The 22,661-nt window shown below is 44.2% G+C and overlaps 1 protein-coding gene across 1 annotated transcript in view; it reads right to left on the bottom strand.

The window, feature by feature from the left end:
* The window catches only part of tnmd (tenomodulin), a 102,180-nt gene that overhangs the window by 18,909 nt on the left and 60,610 nt on the right, over positions 1 to 22,661 (bottom strand). The window contains exons 4-5 of the mRNA XM_070883988.1: positions 4,725 to 4,878; positions 463 to 575 (exon numbers count right to left, since the gene is read on the bottom strand). Coding sequence (XP_070740089.1) covers positions 463 to 575; positions 4,725 to 4,878 — 267 coding nt within the window. The remainder of the gene's footprint in view (positions 1 to 462; positions 576 to 4,724; positions 4,879 to 22,661) is intronic.

Below are 22,661 nucleotides of genomic sequence, written 5' to 3'. Positions count from 1 at the left end.
CCCTGGAATGGGATTTGAACCCCAAATAGATTGAACATCAGTACATCTAAGTGAAACCACATGTACACAGTGGTGCAATGAGTTTGTGGAGAGTGAAGCAATAGTAGTATAAAAAGTATATACTGGATAGCAATTACCTTCAATCTGCTTCCAAAGTTCTAACCCCAAGCTTTAATTAGAAAGATTTACTTTGCTCCCTCTAGTCATCCAGGAGCCAGTTCCTACCAACGGAGATGGAAAAGTATGTTTTTTACCAAAACAAAATTGAATTGCAGACTTCTATTGGTGATGGTGGGATTGATAGAAATGCATTACTGATGGGCCATTCATACTATTATTCTTAATTTTAAAATTCACGTGCCATTTGAACCACAGCATGGAGAACACTTATTTTTACACTCAGCACAACTGAATATTTGAAAATGGACACAATTTTCTTTTAAGATGGCCGCAGACACTCACATAGTCATTTACGGAGCGTGATGGGCGCTTTCCATTGGGCTTGGTTTTCAACTCGGCAGCGAGTGCGTCATCTTCAGCTTCCTCTACATCTCCAAAATCATAAAACACTGTATCTGAAAAGATACAACATTGAATTAGAACACCGAGTCTCTGTGCATCCATTGGACATCAATGTACAACAGTGCTGTGGTTCCCCAATGCTATTTTCTTTTATCTACTATACATATTTCAGTGCCCTCAGGGCATTACACAGACAATGCAAACATGTGAATGAACGCTGACTCCACTGGTGCACTGGGGTCATATAAATATGGGCATTAGAAATTAGAAAATATTGATTTATACTTAGTTGAGAGTCATTACCTCTCCCTGGATAAGATATCATGGGTTTTATTTGCAAATATCTTTGTTGTACTGAAAAATATTATCACAATCTCCAAACAAGAACCTGACATGTTTTCATTTTATAAGATGTTTTTGACATTTTTGTTTTGTATGGCTTGCTTGCAGGAATTGTTCCCATTCCATTTACAGTCACAAAAGCCAATCATTTCATCTAGTGCAAGTACAAGGAATTGAGCTGCAAAAGGGAGCAAGGGAACAAATACTTCTCCTAAGGATATACCAGAAGTGACTTTTGTCTAGACAAATAGCAATCTATAAGCAGATGTCCATTAATTTGTGATCAATACAGACTCAAAACTTGCCTTTGGCACACATTATAGGTTTATGAAAATAATTAGCGGTTTTCAATATCTTCTGCTTTGTGTCAAGCATTGGTGATTCTTGGGTCAATATTCATTCATTGCTTTGATAAGAACATTTGTGGAGGTGCATAGCATCAATAAATAGTATACCCTCCATAAGCTAAATTCTGGTAAATACAGTGAAACACAACTTATTACTCCTTGCAGTGCTCATCACTTGAAAACCCGACTAAACCCATTACAGATAAACTAAACATTCTAGCCTTGGAATTACGGTTGGTGATATTTGAAGATAAACATTTAACATTCTCTTGTCCGCTATTCCAGTGGAAATGTTACCTATTTAAAATGACAATTGTACAAAAATAATGGGAAAAGGATTGTCATATGAGCATGTTGCATGCTTGCAAACTAATTACCCACTGTAATCTTCCCATATTTACCTATCATAAAAAGGAAGAAGAACAGATTTCCGTGAGTGAGCTCCATGCTAAAATCTAATCTAGTAATTTAATAACTTTAAATTTTATTGAAAACATTTTTGTTTGGCTGCCCTGCCTTGATTATCTTAACTTGTTATTCACTGAAGGTTATCTTATATTTTTTTGCATGAGTTGCAATACAATCACTTTAGATGCTAAAATGAAAGTTTAAATCTAGTTCCGAATTACATATATATATTTTTGTCAATAATTTTACTTTCTCATTAACATGATTACATAATTCACGAGGGAAAGAGCCAGCCATTCGATTTAAACTGTACAAGATACTGAAGTAATGATATAAAATTATTGATGTAGTAATCAGAGAGCGCAGCAGCAACTTTGTTTTATAAGCATTGTATGATTGAGCAAGAAGACTCAAACATATCAATTTATTAACTGCAAAATTACCCACTGTAATCTTCACATAGTAGTCTATAGGCCCCCTAACAGTAGCTACTTTGTTGGACAGAGTATAAATCAAGAAATAATAGAGGTTTGTAAAAAAAGAATAGCAAATAATCATGGGCAATTTTAACCTTCATATTGATTGGATAAAGCAAATTGGCCAGTTTAACCTTGAGGAAGAGTTCATAGACTGTATCCGGGATAGTTTCCTTGAACAGTACGTTGCGGAACCAACCAGGGAGCAGGCTATCTTAGATCTGGTACTGTGTAATGAGACAGGATTAATAAACAATCTCCTAATAAAAATAAATGAGTGACCATAACATGGTTGAATTTCAAATTCAGTTGGAGGGTGAGAAAGTTGGATCTCAAACCAATGTCCTAAGCTTAAATAAAGGAGACTACAAAGGTATGAAGGAAGAGTTGGCTAAAGTGGACTGGGAAAATAGATTAAAGAGTGGGATCTTTGATGAGCAGTGGCAGACATTTAAGGAAATATTTCATAACTCAACAAAAATATATCCTAATGAAAAGGAAAGATTGTAAAAGAAGGGATAACCATCCATGGCTAACTAAGGAAATAAGGGATGGTATCAAATTGAAAACAAGGGCATAAAATGTGGCCAAGACTAATGGGAGACCAGAGAATTTGGAAACTTTTAAAAGCCAACAAAGAACGACTAAAAAAATAAGAGAGTGAAGATAGATTATGAAAGTAAACTAGCATAAAATATAAAAACAGAGTTTCTACAGGTACATAAAAAGGAAAAGAGTGGCTAAAGTAAATGTTGGTCCCCTAGAGGATGAGACTAGGGAATTAATAATGGGGAACAGGGAAATGGCAGAGACATTGAACAAATATTTTGTATTGTTCTTCACAGCAGAAGACACTAAAAACATCCCAATAGTGGATAATCAAGGGGCTATAGGTAGGGAGGAACTTAATACAATCACTATCACTAATGAAGTAGTCCTAGGTAAAATAATGGGACTAAAGGCAAACAAGTCCCCTGGACCTGATGGTTTACATCCTGGGGTCTTAAGAGCAATGGCTGCAGAGATAGTGGATTCATTGGTTGTAATCTACCAAAATTCCCTGGATTCTGGGGAGGTCCCAGCGAATTGGAAAACCACAAATGTAACGCCGTTATTTAAAAAAGGAGATAGACAGAAAGCAGGAAACTATAGACGAGTTAGCCTAACATCTGTTGTTGGGAAAATGTTGGAGTCCATTATTAAGGAAGCAGTAGCAGGACATTTGGAAAAGCATGATTCAATCAAGCAGAGTCAGCATGATTTTTTTGAAAGGGAAATCATGTTTGACAAATTTGCTGGAGTTCTTTGAGATGTAATGAGTATGGTGGATAAAGGGGAACCAGTGGATGTGGTGTATTTGGATTTCCAGAAGGCATTCGATAAGGTGCCACATAAAAGATTACTGCACAAGATAAAATTTTGCGGGGTTGGGGGTGGTATATTAGCATGGATAGAGGATTGGCTAACTAAAGTAAACAGAGAGTCGGGATAAATGGGTCATTTTCTGGTTGGCAAACAGTAACAAGTGGGGTGGCGCAGGGATCGGTGCTGGGGCCTCAACTATTTACAATTTATATTACTGACTTGGATGAAGGGACCGAGTGTAATGTAGCCGGGTTTGTTGATGATACAAAGATGGGCGGGAAAGCAAATTGTGAGGAGGACACAAAATATCTGCAAAGGGATATAGACAGGCTAAGTGAGTGGGCAAAAATGTGGCAGATGGAGTATAATGTGGGAGAATGTGAGGTAGGCAGAAAAAATAGAAAAGCAAATTATAATTTAAATGGAGAAAAATTGCAAAGTGCTTCAGTACAGAGGGACCTGGGGGGGGGGGGGGGTCCTTGTACATGAAACACAAAAAGTTAGCATGAAGGTACAGCAAGTAATCAGGAACGCAAATGGAATGTTGGTATTTTTTGCAAGGGGGATAGAGTATAAAAGCAGAGAAGTCCTGCTACAACTGTACAGGGTATTGGTGAGGCCACATCTAGAGTACTGCATGCAGTTTTGATCTCCGTATTTAAAGAAGGATATATTTACATTGGAGGCTGTTCAGAGAAGGTTCACTAGGTTGATTCCAGAGATGAGGGGGTTGACTTATGAAGATAGGTTTAGTAGGTTGGGCCTATACTCATTGGAGTTCAGAAGAATGAGAGGTGATCTTATCGAAACATATAACATAATGAGGGGGCTCGACAAGATGGATGCAGAGAGGATATTTCCACTCATAGGGGAAACTAAAACTAGGGGACATAGTCTCAGAATAAGGGGCCGCCCATTTAAAACTGAGATGAGGAGGAATTTCTTCTCTTAGAGGTCTGTAACTCTGGAATTCTCTGCCCCAGAGAGCTGTGGAGGCTGAGTCATTGAATATATTTAAGGCAAAGATAGACAGATATTTAAGCGATAAGGGAGTGAAGGTTTATGGGGAGCGGGCAGGGAAGTGGAGCTGAGTCCATGATCAGATCAGCCATGATCTTATTAAATGGCAGAGCATGCTCAAGAGGTCAAATGGCCTACTCCTGCTCCTATTTCTTATGTTCTTATGTATGTTCTAAAATAGCCTCTTTGATACTACATGAAACCATAAGCAAAATCTTCGATTCTTTCACTTCTATTGTTTTACCTTTCAAATATGATGGACGAAGCCAATAAATAGGAAGATTTCCACATACTTCCAGGACTTTTGAATTCAGCAGAAAATGTTGGTCCTTAATTGGTTGTTCAGCTGCCACCCAAACAAGAGACTCATCAAGCTTCACTGGCGTAATGTCATCGGGCTGTTAAAATGAATGGCGTACGTTAACCTTTTTTGTCAAATGCTGACAAAAAGCAGGAATTCATTATTTTTTTTAACTTGGTGGCTTCATCTAAAGTTGAATTGTAGAAAACTCTGAATTTATTAGTAGTACAATAAGAGCAAATGACAAGAAATAATTAAATTCAACTTCAGTTTGAACATATGGTGTAGTATAATTGGTTTTTCCACAAGTACTGATTAGCAGAATTTCATTAGGAAACTTTCGGCACTAACCTATTTTTCATCATTAGGCAATGCAAAAAAGGGCTTCAAATGGCCATTTCAGCAGCGATATACTTTTGTCAGAGCAATTTGAAATGAAGACTTTTATGATGCAGTTGTTGTGCAGGTACCAGTCTGAGAGTAGACTGTGAAGTTCATTTGGCAGACCTAAGTTATACGTTTGACTATATGTCATGCTGAAAAAATAGCTTTATGTAAGCTTGGCTGATTGCGCAAAGCCCTTTTCCCCAGGGGGGCTGAATCGAAGAGCACGGGTGGCAGCCTGAATGTTTTCCTAACAATAAAAGCATTGGAGGAGTATGTTTCATAAATGATTAGGAGTCCAAAGGACTAGCTGAGAATGACTGAAATGTGCCTTGACACTGGGCTGAGTATTTCCAGCATTTTCTCTTTTTACCTTGGAATAAACGTTCTGGTATTCGTGCCTTTGACCAAATCACCTTCAACGTAAACATATCCAATCATATTTCAGCAATCATATATATTCCATTTAAGTTTATTCCTATGAGACAGTGAATTCTGAAAGATTCTATCATGGCGAGGTGATGGTTGGGGGTCGGGGGAGTAGTGCCGGTCAGGGGGGGTGGGTGTGGAGAAAAGGGGGTCCTTTCCCCCATTTGATTTTGTCTTTCTGAAAACCAACCCCACGATCTTGGCATTACAGCTAGTAACTGTTTCTTAAATGTGTTCTGGCCTCAACAATGCTTCCTGGTAACCCATTGAAGTTGTTAATTATCCTCTAATGAAATACTTCTTGGCATCTGTTTGAAACTTTCCAAGCACAACTCTGAACCTTTTCCCTCTTGTCCTTCTGCATAGAAATATATGAAAGTATCGTTTCTAGTTTAATATCCTTTATATGTTTTATAGACTTCTTTTCAGGCTGATGCGCTTAACTTAATTAATTGTTGTTCATGGGTCACTTCTGTAACTCCAAGGATCAGCCTTGCTGCTGTCCTCTGCACCAATTCTGGGACATGGATTGCTCCCAATCACATTTTTGTCCATTAGGTCCGGGAGGGATTTCAGATTCATTTATTTTAAGCTGTTAAGTTCAATTCTGCTCACAATACGTTAAATCCACCAAACACACAAGATTATGAGAATGCATATTAGATCCAGATTAAATGGCTGCAGAAATGGTGTTTCCTGTATACCACATCAGCTCATGATAATGGGATTTGTTTAGATATTAGTAACTTAAACATATAACATACTGGAATGGCTTCATTCAATTGAGTCTAACCCAAGTAGGGGTGTTTCCAGAGGCTCACGCCTGGGCGGGCATAGTAGATCTGAGTGGCAGTTTAATTGGCCAATCCCAGCACTGAGAGCAGGGAGAGTGTCAGACGTCAAATGTTTTGCTTCCTGTCCAGCTGGGACACAAAAATCGAGTCTGCAGAAACTTGGGGCTGAACTTTAATCGGGAGGTGGGTTGGTAGCTGGGGGGCGGGGCTTGGTAGCGGTCGACAAATCCAGGAGAACGGGTTTCCAGTAGGCCCTGCTGAATTCAACGGCAGGGCCTGATTTGCATGTGAAACCTTGGCTTCCCACCCACAGCCAGCCAGCCTCACAATCTGGTCAGGTAGGCCTGTGGCACTAGACACAGAGAGGAGGGATCACGTGAGGGAGGGGGAGTAGGGGTGGCAGAAACCAGCACGGGCGGGGGTTGGGTGAGGATCGGGGGCCGGGAGCAGCACGGGGGCGGTGGCAACAATTGGGGGCCGGAGCAACAGATCAGGGGCCAGGAGGAACGGGGTAGGTGGCCTGGAGGCAGATGACATTGGTGGGCCGGAGGAGCATGGCGGCTGGGGGGGTTGGGGGGGCAGGCCCTTACGGTTGGAGGCTGTGCGGAGGGTCTCTGATCACGGTGAGGGTGCGGGGGCGGTAACCAGGAGTTAAGTATAAAGGCACCTGCCTCCAGTATCCAGCAGTCCTTGCCTTACTTTAGCTGTTGGGTATCACGAGGCTTGCAAAACCCAACCAGCTAAAGTTAAATTCAAAATGGAGGTTAAAGCAGAGGCTTCCAGCCTCATTGTAATATTTAAATAAACAGCCTGCCTCCTAAAATGAATTAGTTTGCTGAAAGTCTGCCTTCCGGAAGATAGGAGAAATGTATGTGCGCATATCTGCAGAATTACTGTCGAGAGTATATTCGAGGAGAGGTTTCATTATTGTGATCCCTGGGCCACACTATAATTCCTGATCGTAGGGAATGTGGGATATTCCCAAAGGCGAGACTAGTGACGCAAGAGATTATCTGATGTAGACCTGCAATTTGTAACACATCTCTTTGTTGTATTGAGTAGAATTACAGGTATTGTCTGACTAGAGTATATGCAATTTCAGTATGAATTCTCCGAACTTAAACTCGACTTGATCTGCAGCCTCTCGCTCTTTGAGTGATTGATGAGTCAATTAATTCCCTTGGTTCTTTCACTTTCTTTGTCTTTTTATTAGTTCCTGGGACGTGGGCATCGCTGGCAAGGCCAGCATTTATTGCCAATCCCCATTTGCCCTTGAGAAGGTGGCGGTGAGCCTCTTCCTTGAACCACCGCAGTCCGTGTGGTGAAGGTACTCTCAGAGTGCTGCTAGGGAGTCAGTTCCAGCATTTTGACCCAGCGACGACAAAGGAACGGCGATATATTTCCAAGTCAGGATGATGTGTAACTTGGAAGTGTTGGGTTCTGATGCGCCTCCTGCCCTTGTCCTTCTAGGTGGTAGAGGTTGTGGGTTTGGGAGGTGATGCTGAAGAAGCCTTGGCGAGTTGCTGCAGTGCATCTTGTAGATGGTACACACTGCTGCCACAGTGCGCCGGTGGTGGAGGGAGTGAATGTTTAAGGTGGTGGATAGGGTGCCAATGAAGCAGGCTGCTTTGTCCTGTATGGTGTTGAGCTTCTTGAGTGTTGTTAGAGCTGCACTCATACAAGCAAGTGAGAGTATTCCATCACACTCCTGACTTGTGCGTTGTAGATGGAAGAAAGGCTTTGGAGAGTTAGGAGGCGAGATAATCGCCACAGAATACCAGCCTCTGACCTGCTCTTCTAGGCTCTTCTAGCCACAGTATTTATGTGACTGGTCCAGTTCAGTTTCTAGCCAATGGTAACCCCCAGGATGTTGATGGTGGTGGATTTGGCGATGGTAATGCTGTTGAATGTCAAGGGGCAGTAGTTAGACTCTCACTTGTTGGAGATGGTCATTGCCTGGCACTTGTGTGGCACAAATGTTACTTGTCACATCAGCCCAAGCCTGAATGTTGTCCAGGTCTTGCTGCATGTGGGCATGGACTGCTCCATTACCTGAGAAATTGCGAATGGAACTGAACACTGAGCAGTCATCAGCGAATATCCCCACTTCTGACCTTACGATGGAGGGAAGGTCATTGATGAAGCAGTTGATGATGTTTGGGTCTAGGGCACTGCCATGAGGAACTCCTGGGGCTGAGATGATTGACCTGCACTAACTACAACCATCTTCCTTTGTGCTGGGTATGCCTCCAGTCAATAGAGAGTTTTACCGCTGATTCCCATGGACTTCAAATTTACTCGGGCTCCTTGATGCTACACTTGGGTCAAATGCTGCCTTGATGTCAAGGGCAGTCACTCTCATCTCACCTCTGGAATTCAGCTTGTTTGCCCATGTTTGGACCAAGGCTGTAATGAGGTTTGGAGCTGAGTGGTTCTGGCGGAACCCAAACTGAGCATTGGTGAGCAGGTAATTGGTGAGTAAGTGCCGCTTGATAGCACTGTCGATGACACCTTCCATCACTTTGCTGATAATTGAGAGTAGACTGATGGGGTGATAATTAGCTGGATTGGATTTGTCCTGATTTTTGTGGACAGCACATACCTGGGCAGTTTTCCACATTGCCGGATAAATGCCAGTGTTGTCGCTGTACTGGAACAGCTTGGCTAGAGGCGCGGCTAGTTCTGGAGCAAGAGTCTTTAGCACGACAGTTGGGATGTTGTCAGGGCCCATAGCCTTTGCTCTATGTAGTGCATTCAGCCATTTCTTGATATCACAGCACCTCATGAATGCCCAGTTTTGAGCTGCTAGATCTGTCCTGAATCTATCCATTTAGCACAGTGGTAGTGCCACACAACACGATGGAGGGTATCCTCAGTTTAAAGAAGGGTTTCATCTCCACGAGGATTGTGCGGTGGTTACTGCTACAAATACTGTCATAGAGAGATGCATGTTTGACAGGTAGATTGGTGAGGATGCAGTCAAGTAGGTTTTTCCCTCGTGTTGGTTCTCTGAACACTTGCCGCAGTCCCAGTCTGGCACGTAAGTCCTTCAGGACTCGGCCAGTTCAGTCAGTAATGGTGCGACTGAGCCAATCTTGACGATGGACATCGAAATCCCTCACCTAGAGTACATTCTGTGCCTTTGCTACCCTCAGTGATACTTCCAAGTGATGTTCAACATGGAGGAGTACTGATTCATCAGCCGAGGGAGGGCGGTGGGTGGTAATCTGCAAGAGGTTTCCTTGCCCATGCTTGACCTGAAGTCATGAGGCTTCATGGGGTCCGGAGTCAATGTTGAGGACTCCCATTGCCACTCCCACCTGACTGTATACCGCTGTGCTGCCACCCCTGGTGGGTCTGTCCTGTGGGTGACACAGGACATACCCAGGATGGTGATGGAGGAGTCTGGAACATTGGTTGAAAGGTACGATCCTGTTAAAATGATTATGTCAGGTTGTTGCTTGACTAGTCTGTGGGACCAGTTTTAACCTTGTTTTTTCGTAGCAATTGTGTACAACTGAATGACTTGCTAGGCCATTTCAAAGGGCAGTTAAGAATCAACCACATTGTTGTGGGTCTGGAGTCACATATAGGCCAGACCGGGTAAGGACGGCAGATTTCCTTCCCTAAAGGACATTAGTGAATCAGATGGGATCTTACAACAATCGAGTAGTTTCATGGTCACCATTACTGATACTAGCTTTTTATTTAATTAGCTGAATTAAAATTCTCGAGTTGCCACAGTAGGCTCTGGATCATTAGCCTAGGCCTCTGGATTACTAGTCCAGTAACATAGCCGCTATACTACCGTTCCCAGTTTCTATGTACCCACGATGTGCGTGTGTCTTCCATTTCGGCTTCCAATGTGCAGTCCAATTTATCAGTACTAAAGGTCATTTTCCAATGTGGTGCTTATCCTGTCGAGCACTCCTGACTACATTCTCTTGGTCCAAAGTTGCTCCGACTCAGTGTCTCCAGAAAATTCAACTACCTTGCTCTAAGACTGAACATCTGGACCCTATTTGTATACCAAGAACAAGGGGATAATGGATCCCTGAGGCACCCCACTCTGTGCCTCTCGCTAATCCCCTTCCCGTTTCAACCTAGCACCCCTTCCTTTCATTTTGGCAGTTGCTAATCCATATTTATGCCTTACTTTTGAGAACTTAATTTGTAAAGCTGTCACAACTTTTATGGAATAACATTTTAGAAGTCTGGATACAATACACTCTATGACATGCATATGTCAAGTCTTCAAAAAGTATGAATCCATCCATTTATTTTCTACTTTGCTCATATAGCAAGTAAAACTAAACTGAAATCGAATGAAAAAGAGTACAATTGGCACCTAAGTGCTTTTGTTACCATAAAGTTTTTTATGTCCTCATTAATAACTCAAAAAAACAAGTTCTATTTTTATAAAGCCTATGGGTATACTTTTATGTTAATACACAACCAAAAGCTAGCAGAAGTCCTGAAGCATCGCTGACAGTAAATCAGATCATACATTTGTTAATCATGCTATACCATGGAATACACAATATTATTCTGCTTCAAGTCCAGTTGCTGTAAAAAGGTCAACTGCTGGTTAATAGCTGTTGGTGAGGGAAGTTTCCACATTGATGGGTGCTGGTCAGAAGAAACCAGCATGAAATTACTGTTTTTCCCTCTTTTTAAAAAAATATAGCTTTGACACTCTGAAGTGTGACATTTAAAGTGTGATAGACTGGAAATGTTTACATAAATTAATGGAACTCCCATGGAATTACTCTGCACTGGCTTATAAATATTGAAATATTATACCATGTAATGCGCAATATATTATTATTCTGCTAAGGTGTAGCAATGTTTAAGCTAACCTGCCCCTTTAAGGCCAGAAAGTCTAATTTTATAAGTAAACCCAGCCTGAAGTCACTCTGTTTTTAGCTATTTGGTATGGGACCTTTGCAGATTGGAAATGCACATTGATGCTAATGAGAGCACATTGCTAATTGCGGCACAGATCGTACAATAAACAGGATGGACAAGTAAATCATATTTTCAAACACAATAGAAAATGCTTAGTAAAATAGATTGAAAGTTGGCTCTTGATTGCATGGGCCAGGAACATACAAGAAGACTTTCCCATTAGAAGTGTTTCAGTAATGAGAGGTACATGGTAATATCCTCACTGACACTTTGATTTTAATAAGGTAACATTGAAGAACATCTGTATTCGACAATTAGGGGTTGAAATTCGGTTGCTAACGCAGCTGATAATGCCGGCAGTAGGCGTTGACTGGACGGCAGCGGCTTCGCGCCAGCGCTAGGCTGCGTTGACGCCTGGTGCGAAATTCAGTTCTGGTTTTTCAAGGGCATAGAGAATTGCGCTCTGCCGACTACCGCAATGGAAATCATGAAATCTCGCCAAATTCACTTTTGCCGCCTCACTTACCGGCTGGTGGCCAACACACCACAAAAAGTTGCTGCTCCCAAGGCGGGTTAGGTTTCTGGGGTGGCATTTAAACGGAATTGCAGTCGGGGCATGGAGGTCGCAGTCAGTGCAGCGTTTGGTCCTCGCACAGTGCGTAGGTTTTGGTGTGCTGTGTATGCTGACTATTCAGCTTGACTACTAGGATTTCCCAAACATTGGTGGGCTTCAAGTCATTGACATTGGCAACTCGTATCTCGCTGTTACCTCAGCAACTCAATGGGAACAGTGATGGCACACCACATCGTTCTACAGCGAAGACTTCAATGGCGCCAGCTACAGAGACGACTTATGGCGAATGTGTGTCCACACCAAAGGAGAGGACCCAGACGTCGGGGCAGGAGGCCTTACACACAGCATCTGTGACCACCATCCCCCAGTTGTTTAATGGGTTTTGCTGAGAGCTTTCCCACGCCTTCCTTTCTCCTCCTCCCTTGCCTACTGCTCCTCCTCAATGGGGTCTCAGGGCCTGCAGCAAGGCCGGTAGTCAGTTGCTCACTTTGAGCCGCTGCCACACAAGATGGCATAGCCCTGGAAGGCCCGGCTGCGGACGGCATCACCTCAGCATGGGCGGCAGCACTCTGGTATGGATGGATTGCAGAGAGTGGCAGATGCAAAGGCGGAATGGTGTCGTCCAGAGAGAGGACATCAGGTTCCAACAGGCCCGACATGCTGCTACTCCCCCGGGACAGAGCCTCAGCATCTGGATCAATATGGATGAGGATAGATTGCTGCCCAGCTTCGGCAACGTTAGCTCCCCTTTAAATTGATGGGGCCCCAGACATGAGGGCAGTGGTCAATGCTTCCGTGGCAGCAATTTTCCTTGGCATTAACACAGACTGCGACTGCAGCACACCACAGAGTTGATTGATGCCACCACACACTGACGACATTACATTATACAGGACTCCAATAGTATCGGCCTGGTGCTCAATGGCTATTGCAACATCAGCCATAGCCTGTGCCACCATGTCTGAGACCCCATGGTCACTTGTTGCATCCGACATCCGTTGGTCTCCACCAAGGAAGGGCTTGGTGGGCTGCTGAGAGGCAGGTGCAAACCTTGAGGCGGACTCCTCCATCCTCACAACTAGTGCACCGAGACTCTCGGGCACCCTTGCCAGTGCACCAAGCAGATCGCGGTGCAACTGCAATGATTGTCTTGCGACAACCCGTAATTCGGCCTCATCATCAGAGTGTTGCTGAGCATCATTCGGGCATGCACTCTCCCTCTGGCGAGCTGGCCCCTGGAGTTCTCCTCCCCCGTGGCGTTGCTGCAGGCCACTGGGTCCCGGAACATCATCCACCCCCGTCACCCCGACCACGTCTTCCTCCCAAAAGCTGCTGACCCCGCTCTCTGAGGCCGTTGTCTCCTGTGTGACGTCCATAGAGGTGTCCTCCTCCTCCTGTGCAACATCTCCCGCAGTCAAAGGCTGACGTGCAGGCTCCGGTCCATCTGGTTGATCATCTGAAAGCACAAAGGCAGAGAGAGTGGTTACCTGCAGGGGAAGGGGGCAGGACAGGGAAAGGCATCTGGAAATACCAGTCTCATGGAAAGAGTTGAAGGATTGTGGTGTCGAGGCTAAATGGCCTGCTAAACGCTGCAAAGGAACTCAACATATCATCAGTGTCCCAAGGGGGTTCGGCCTCATCCACCGCCATCACACAAAATTGGGGGCCCATCAAGGCCGAGATGTGTTCCTCCAGCGCAATAATAAGCTAGAGGTCAGGGTCCTCTCCTCCGGTCTTCATCTACTCCCTTCAATTGTGGGCGAGCTTGGCCTGCAAGATTAAAGAGAACGTCAGAATTAGTGTTCTTCTATCAGTCTGTCCCAAGTGCTTTACATAGTTGAGTACATATTACTGTATGAGAGTCTTCACAGGTCAAGGAAACTTAGATTAGCTGTGTGTCCTTGATTTGTCAATGCTTAAATGGGGAGCCAGGACCTAACAGTAACGGTGAGGCTACTGTCTTCCACACGCATATGAAGAGTGAGGAGGTAACAAGATGAGGGGTGGATGTGAAGAACGGATGAGGAAGGCTACCACCGCTTGCAGGCCCTTGGAGTGATTGAGGCTGAAAATGCGAAGGTTGCATCTCACTTCACCCACATAGAGCATGGGGCCCGACACATCCACATTGAACACATTGAGCTGACAGCATGGCAGGGTCAGGTTGTTGTTAAAGGTACTCACCCTCAGCAGCCGCATCATGTCATTCCACTTCTTGTGGAATTGAATGGCTGTCCTGTGCAAATATCACTCACTGACACTCAGCCACTTCCCTCCAAAGGCATCGAATGACCTGTGGCGGTGGCCTCCTCCCAGCCTCTGTACTCAGTAATTCCCAACTCCTCTCCAGGGCATGAAGGAGTGCATCGATGGCGACGTCCAAGAAGCGATGAGCGCGCTGGCATGCTGCTGCTGCATCTGCCATCTTCACCATCTGACTGAGTGCGTAGGAAGCGAATATAACGATGAGGCAATGAGGCGCCCAATCACCGCCTCAATTGAATGCAGGTGGCATAGGTCCAAATGCTGCTCAATGCATTGACAAATCATTAACTGACAAACCTGGCAAAAAAAATGCTGCTGTGGCTGCCCCACTTAATGGTGTTTACGGCCTTCAGAGTAGTGTGCAAAACCTAGATTTAAAGCTGCAGTCCACTTTACAAGCGGCAAAGCTGAATTTCGCGGTGCCACTCTTGGCATTAAAATCTGTACTCAGCTGGTGTCACCGCCTCAAAACCGGCGATACTGAATTTTGACCCCTTACTATTGATATCAAGGGCAAAGCTCCAACAGAAGTAAAGTTAAATATATACATTTTTTTTTAAAAGAGCAGAAGATGAGAACAATTGAATGGTAGTCAACCATAAGCTTTTCGAAAGCTCTATAAACGTTGCCAATCTTCTCGATAAAATCTAGCAATCCTATTCAGAAGAGGACCTTGTGATGCAAAGTCAAACTTTAATGCTTTGATCCATCATTCAGAATCTTGCTGTCAGTCATGAGATTTACAGGATTGCTTCTTTCCAGAAAAAAATAAATGGAAGCAAGGGTCAATCAAGATCGAGCACTTTTCGAGACAGAAATTGTTACAGATTACAGTCATTTAAAAAAAATTAAGTCTAAAAAGTGTGTGAAGAACAAAACCTACACACTTTACTTAAAGCTCATCGGGTTGGATTTTCGGCTCCTCTTCGCTCCGTTTTTCGCCCCGGAGCAGCGGCAACGGTGGCGGCGAGAGGTCAGCCTCCAGCGCCCCGCAGCGATCCTCAGGTACGGTTTTGCAGCGGCATGGAGCAGCACCGCCCGGAGGAGCTGCGCCGATGTACAACGCCCCAGTTGCGACACCGCCGCGAGTTTTGACTCCTGCCCGACCCGTACACCCAAAAGCGGCCCCGCAGTGAACGCCTGGGAAATCAGGCGGTGAAACGATACCGATAGCGGGGAGGTAAGTAATGGATTCCTAAGGTAATTTTAATTTTCTGTACTTTGTGTTGTGGTGGCGTGGGCAAAGTTTTGGGAATGGTTTTGTGGCTTTTTCTTTAGTTTCTTTTCCCCCCCGGCGTCTCTTGGAGCGCTCCCGGCCCGGCTCTTTAGCTCAGGCGTTTCCCATGCGAGCACCCTAAGAGAGGTGTACAACGCCTCCCTTAGCACTGTGCCCCCTGACTCGGGGCCCAGCTGTCCAATGTGTACTTACTGAGCCGCAAACTGTTCCTGGGCACAAACTTTCCTGCCCCGCCGTCATTACCGCCCCAAAAACATCAAAGCCGAAAATCCAGCCTTTTCAGGAAGCAGGCAATGACTAGTGGGGTGCCGCAGGGCTGGGACCCCAGATATTTACAAAATATATCAATGACTTAGATCAAGGAATTGAGTGTAATATCTCCAAGTTTGCAGATAACACTAAGCTGGGTGGCGGTGTGAGCTGTGAGGAGGATGCTAAGAGGTTGCAGCGTGACTTGGACAGGTTAGGTGAGTGGGCAAATGCATGGCAGATGCAGTATAATGTGGATAAATGTAAGGTTATCCACTTTGGTGGCAAAAACATGAAGGCAGATTATTATCTGAATGGCAGCAGATTAGGAAAAGGGGAGGTGCAACGAGACCTGGATATCATGGTACATCAGTCATTGAAGGTGAGCATGCAGGTGCAGCAGGCAGTGAAGAAGGCAAATGGCATGTTGGCCTTCATAACTAGGGGATTTGAGTATAGGAGCAGGGAGGTCTTACTGCAGTTGTACAAGGCCTTGGTGAGGCCTCACCTGGAATATTGTGTTCAGTTTTGGTCTCCTAATCTGAGGAAGGATGTTCTTGCTATTCAGGGAGTGCAACGAAGGTTTACCAGACTGATTCTCGGGATGGCAGGACTGACATATAAGGAGAGACTGGATCGACTGGGCCTGTATTCACTGGAGTTTAGAAGGATGAGAGGGGATCTCATAGAAACATATAAAATTCTGATGGGACTGGACAGGTTAGATGCAGGAAGAATGTTCCCGATGTTGGGGCAGTCCAGAACCAGGGGTCACAGTCTCAGGAAAAGAAATAAGCCAGAGATGAGGAGAAACTTCTTCAATCAGAGAGTTGTTAACCTGTGGAATTGTCTACTGCAGAGAGTTGTTGATGCCAGTTCGTTAGATATATTCGAGAGGGAGTGAGATATGGCCCTTACGGCTAAAGGGATCAAGGGGTATGGAAAGAAAGCAGGAAAAGGGTACTGAGGTGAATGTTCAGCCATGATCTTATTGAATGGTGGTGCAGGCTCGAAGGGCCGAATGGCCTACTCCTGCACCTATTTTCTATGTTTCTATGTTTCTATGTAATCCAGGGCAAAGTGGCAAGTTGGTTCCAAAATTGGCTCAGAGGCAGGAAGCAAAGGGTAATGGTTGATCGTTTTTTGTGACTGGAAAGCTGTATCCAGTGCGGTTCCGCAGAGCTCAGTGGTGGGTCCCTTGCTTTTTGTGGTATATATCAATGACTTGGACTTGAATGTTGGGGGAATGATTAAGAAGTTTGCAGATGATACTAAAATAGGCTGTGTGGTTGATAATAAAGAAGAAAGCTGCGGACTACAGGAAGATATCAATGTATTGGGCAGAACAGTGGCAAATGGAATTCAATCCGGATAAGTGTGAGGTAATGAATTTGGGGAGGTCTAGCAAGGCAAGAGAATATAAATTAAATGGTGCAACACTGAAAAGTGTAGAGGAACAAAGGGACTTTGGAGTGCATGTCCACAGATCCCTGAAGGTAGCAGGCCAGGTAGATAAGGCATATGGAATACTTGCCTTTATTAGTCAAGGAATAGAATACAAGAGCAGGGAGGTTATGCTTGAACGCTATAAAACACTGGTTAGGCCGTAGCTGGAGTACTGTGTGCAGTACTGGTCACCACATTACAGGAAAGATGTGTTTGCACTGGAAAGGGTGCAGAGGGGATTTACAAGAATGTTGCCTCGACTGGAGAATTTTGGCTATGAGGAAAGATTGGAGATGCTGGGTCTATTTTCTTTGGAACAGAGGAGGCTGAGGGGAGACCTGATTGAGGTGTATAAAATTATGAGGGACCTGGCTAGAGTGGATAGGAAGGACCTGTTTCCCTTGGCAGAGGGGGTCAACAACCAGGGGGCATAGATTTAAAATAATTGGAGGGAGGTATAGAGGAGATATAAAGGAAAATGTTTTACCCAGAGGGTGGTCGTGGTCTGGAACTCACTGCCTGAAAGGGTGGTAGAGACAGAAAGCCTCACCACATTTAAAAAATATTTGGATGTGCACTTAAATTGCCGTAGCCTACATGGCTACGGACCAAGAACTGGAAAGTGGGATTAGGCTGGAAAGCTCTTGGTCAGCTGTTGCGGACACAATGGACTAAAATAGCCTCCTTCCGTGTTGTAAATTTCTAGGGTAAATGAGGTCATTGTTGATGGACTAATACAGGTGAGGTTTAATATTTACTCATGAGTTCTTGGTGAGCAATGTTTCTCTGAATTGTTAATGACTGTTTAACTAAAGAGAGATTGTAATTGACTACCTTAAAACAATCATAAGAACATAAGAATTAGGAACAGGAGTAGGCCATCTAGCCCCTCGAGCCTGCTCCGCCATTCAACAAGATCATGGCTGATCTGGCCGTGGACTCAGCTCCACTTACCCGCCCGCTCCCCGCAACACTTAATTCCCTTATTGGTTAAAAATCTATCTATCTGTGACTTGAATACATTCAATGAGCTAGCCTCAACTGCTTCCTTCGGCAGAGAATTCCACAGATTCCCATCCCTCTGGGAGAAGAAATTCCTTCTCAACTCGGTTTTAAATTGGCTCCCCCATATTTTGAGGCTGTGCCCCCTAGTTCTAGTCTCCCCGACCAGTGGAAACAACCTCTCTGCCTCTATCTTGTCCATCCCTTTCATTATTTTAAATGTTTCTACAAGATCATTCCTCGTCCTTCTGAACTCCAACGAGTAAAGACCCAGTCTACTCAATCTATCATCATAAGGTAACCCCCTCACCTCCAGAATCAGCCTCGTGAATCGTCTCTGAACCCCCTCCAAAGCTAGTATATCCTTCCTTAAGTAAGGTGACCAAAACTGCACGCAGTACTCCAGGTGCGGCCTCACCAATACCCTATACAGTTGCAGAAGGACCTCCCTGCTTTTGTATTTCATCCCTCTCGCAATGAAGGCTAACATTCCATTCGCCTTCCTGATTACCTGCTGCACCTGCAAACTAACTTTTTGGGATTCATGCACAAGGACCCCCAGGTCCCTCTGCACCGCAGCATGTTGTAATTTCTCCCCATTCAAATAATATTCCCTTTTACTGTTTTTTTTTCCCAAGGTGGATGACCTCACACTTTCCGACATTGTATTCCATCTGACAAAGCTTAGCCCATTCGCTTAACCTATCTAAATCTCTTTGCAGCCTTTCTGTGTCCTCTACACATCCCGCTTTCCCACTAATCTTTGTGTCATCTGCAAATTTTGTTACACTACACTCTGTCCCCTCTTCCAGGTCATCTATGTATATTGTAAACAGTTGTGGTCCCAGCACCAATCCCTGTGGCACACCACTAACCACCAATTTCCAACCCGAAAAGGACCCATTTATCCCGACTCTCTGCTTTCTGTTCGCCAGCCAATTCTCTATCCATGCTAATACATTTCCTCTGACTCCGCGTACCTTTATCTTCTGCAGTAACCTTTTGTGTGGCACCTTATCAAATGCCTTTTGAAAATCTAAATACACCACATCCATCGGTACACCTCTATCCACCATGCTCATTATATCCTCAAAGAATTCCAGTAAATTAGTTAAACATGATTTCCCCTTCATGAATCCATGCTGCGTCTGCTTGATTGCACTATTCCTTTCTAGATGTCCCGCTATTTCTTCCTTAATGCTCGTTTCAAGCATTTTCCCCATTACAGATGTTAAACTAACCGGCCTTTTGTCTGCCCCCTTTTTTAAACAGAGACGTTACATTAGCTGCTTTCCAATCCGCTGGTACCTTGCCAGAGTCCAGAGAATTTTGGTAGATTATAACGAATGCATCTGCTATAACTTCTGCCATCTCTTTTAATACCTTGGGATGCATTTCATCAGGACCAGGGGACTTGTCTACCTTGAGTCGCATTAGCCTGTCCAGCACTACCCCCCGAGTGATAGTGATTGTCTCAAGGTCCTCCCTTCCCACATTCCTGTGACCAGCAATTTTTGGCATGGTTTTTGTGTCTTCCACTGTGAACACCGAAGCAAAATAATTGTTTAAGGTCTCAGCCATTTCCACATTTCCCATTATTAAATCCCCCTTCTCATCTTCTAAGGGACCAACATTTACTTTAGTCACTCTTTTCCGTTTTATATATCTTTAAAGGCTTTTACTATCTGTTTTTATGTTTTGTGCAAGTTTACCTTCGTAATCTATCTTTCCTTTCTTTATTGCTTTCTTAGTCATTCTTTGCTGTCGTTTAAAATTTTCCCAATCTTCTATTTTCCCACTAACCTTGGCCACCTTATACGCATTGGTTTTTAATTTGATACTCTCCTTTATTTCCTTGGTTATCCATGGCTGGTTATCCCTTCTCTTACCGCCCTTCTTTTTCACTGGAATATATTTTTGTTGAGCACTATGAAAGAGCTCCTTGAAAGTCCTCCACTGTTCCTCAATTGTGCCACCGTTTAGTCTGTGTTTCCAGTCTACTTTAGCCAACTCTGCCCTCATCCCACTGTAGTCCCCTTTGTTTAAGCATAGTACGCTCGTTTGAGACACTACTTCCTCATCCTTAATCTGTATTACAAATTCAACCATACTGTGATCACTCATTCCGAGAGGATCTTTTACTAGGAGATCGTTTATTATTCCTGTCTCATTACACAGGACCAAATCTAAGATAGCTTGCTCCCTTGTAGGTTCTGTAACATACTGTTCTAAGAAACAATCCCGTATGCATTCTATGAATTCCTCTTCCAGGCTACCCCGTGCGATTTGATTTGACCAATCGATATGTAGGTTAAAATCCCCCATGATTACTGCCGTTCCTTTTTCACATGCCTCCATTATTACCTTGATTATTGCCCTCCCCACCATGAAGTTATTATTTGGGGGCTATAAACTACGCCCACCAGTGACTTTTTCCCCTTACTATCTCTAATCTCCACCCATAATGATTCAACATTTTGTTCATTGGAGCTAATATCATCTCTCACAACTGCCCTGATATCATCCATTATTAACAGAGCTACCCCACCTCCTGTCCCTTCTTGTCTATCTTTCCAAATCGTCAGATACCCCTGTATGTTTAATTCACAGTCTTGGCCACCCTGCAACCACGTTTCTGTAATGGCCACCAAATCATACCCATTTGTAATGATTTGTGCCATCAACTCATTTACTTTATTTCGAATGCTGCGTGCGTTTAGGTAGAGTGTTTTAATACTAGTTTTTAAACCATGATTTTTAGTTTTGACCCCTCCTGCAGCCCCTTTATATTCAGTGGCCCTTTTTGTTTTTTGCCTTGGGTTTCTCTGCCCTCCACTTTTACTCATCTCCTTTCTGTCTTTTGCTTTTGTCTCCTTTTTGTTTCCCTCTGTCTCCCTGCATTGGTTCCCATCCCCCTGCCATATTAGTTTAACTCCTCCCCAACAGCACTAGCAAACACTCCCCTGAGGATATTGGTTCCGGTACTGCCCAGGTGCAGACCATCCAGTTTGTACTGGTCCCACCTCCCCCAGAACCGGTTCCAATGCCCCATGAATTTGAATCCCTCCCTGCTGCACCACTGCTCACGTATTCAGCTGAGCTATCCTGCGATTCCTACTCTGACTAGCATGTGGCACTGGTAGCAATCCTGAGATTACTACTTTTGAGGTCCTACATTTTAATTTAGCTCCTAGCTCCTTCAATTCGTCTTGTAGGACCTCATCCCTTTTTTTTATCTATATCGTTGGTACCAATGTGCACCACGACAACTGGCTGTTCACCCTCCCTTTTCAGAATGTCCTGCACCCGCTCCGAGACATCCTTGACCCTTGCACCAGGGAGGCAACATACCATCCTGGAGTCTCGGTTGCGGCCGCAGAAACGCCTATCTATTCCCCTTACAAATGAATCCCCTATCACGATCGCTCTCCCACTCTTTTTCCTGCCCTCCTGTGCAGCAGAGCCAGCCACGGTGCCATGAACTTGGCTGCTGCTGCCCTCCCCTGATGAGTCATCCCCCTCAACAGTACTCAAAACGGTGTATCTGCTTTGCAGGGGAATGACCGGAGGGGATCCCTGCATTACCTTCCTCGCACTGCAATCCCAATCATCCCTTCTGTAAATCAGTCACTCGAAGAATAGATTTTATCAATGTACCCTGTAGGAGATGTGAGGCAGGCAGAGGTAGCAGCAGTCAGAATAAAATGGATTAATTGCAATTCAATCCTCAGCACCCAATCCATCTGGATGTTTCAGCTAGCAGTCCATATATTAGAAGGGGCCAGTACCTACTTGCATCTCACACCAGTGAAGAAAATCTCGGTGACTGAAACTTTTCACAAGGGAAAGAACCAGTGGAATCTGTTGCCCTCTATATTCCTCCGACCCATACTAATGCGTGCACAGCTGGAGTGATCTGGCAGCCCAGTCCTTCTGTGGTAAGTAGATATTGAATGAATGTGCAGCAGGACTGGAAAGGGAGTGATGCAAACTTGGGAATTTTTTAATCTGTGCTTCTGCGCCTCGGGACATTTTTCTACATTAAAGGTGTTATATAAATGCAAGTTGTTCTTTGATGTTGCTGTATATACTTAATCCAGGATAAGATGATGCTCAACTTTGTAAGTTGCATGTTCAGCTGCACAGAAAACCAGATGTTCTGAGAAGGCCCGAAAGAACAAGTATTTCCAAATAACATTGGCTGATATTCAGAGGAATTTTAATGAGGTAAAATGAGGTTCAACTCCTGAAAAATATATAGATTTTTTTCTGGAGCTCACTATTAGGAGGAACTCATATTCTGTCTTAAAATTTGAACACTGAGATCATGATTACATGAAGTTCGAAGGATGGAATATCAAGAGCAGGATCAACAGCTACTTAGAATTCAGAAAGAGCAGATGCAATTATTTAGAGACCAAATTGGAGCCTCGGGTCTGTTATCAGTAAGGCAGAACAAGCCAGGGAGGAATCGTCTGAGAATCAGGCAAAGTTCATGAGCTTTAATCACTGGCGACAGGAAAGATATATGTGTATACATCCACACCCAGCCAGAACTGATGCAGAGCTGATTATACAAGACTGGAGACTCT

The sequence above is a fragment of the Pristiophorus japonicus genome, chromosome 6, assembly GCF_044704955.1.
Source record: "Pristiophorus japonicus isolate sPriJap1 chromosome 6, sPriJap1.hap1, whole genome shotgun sequence".
NCBI lineage: Eukaryota > Metazoa > Chordata > Chondrichthyes > Pristiophoridae > Pristiophorus > Pristiophorus japonicus.
This window is presented reverse-complemented; position numbering and strand designations above follow the sequence as displayed.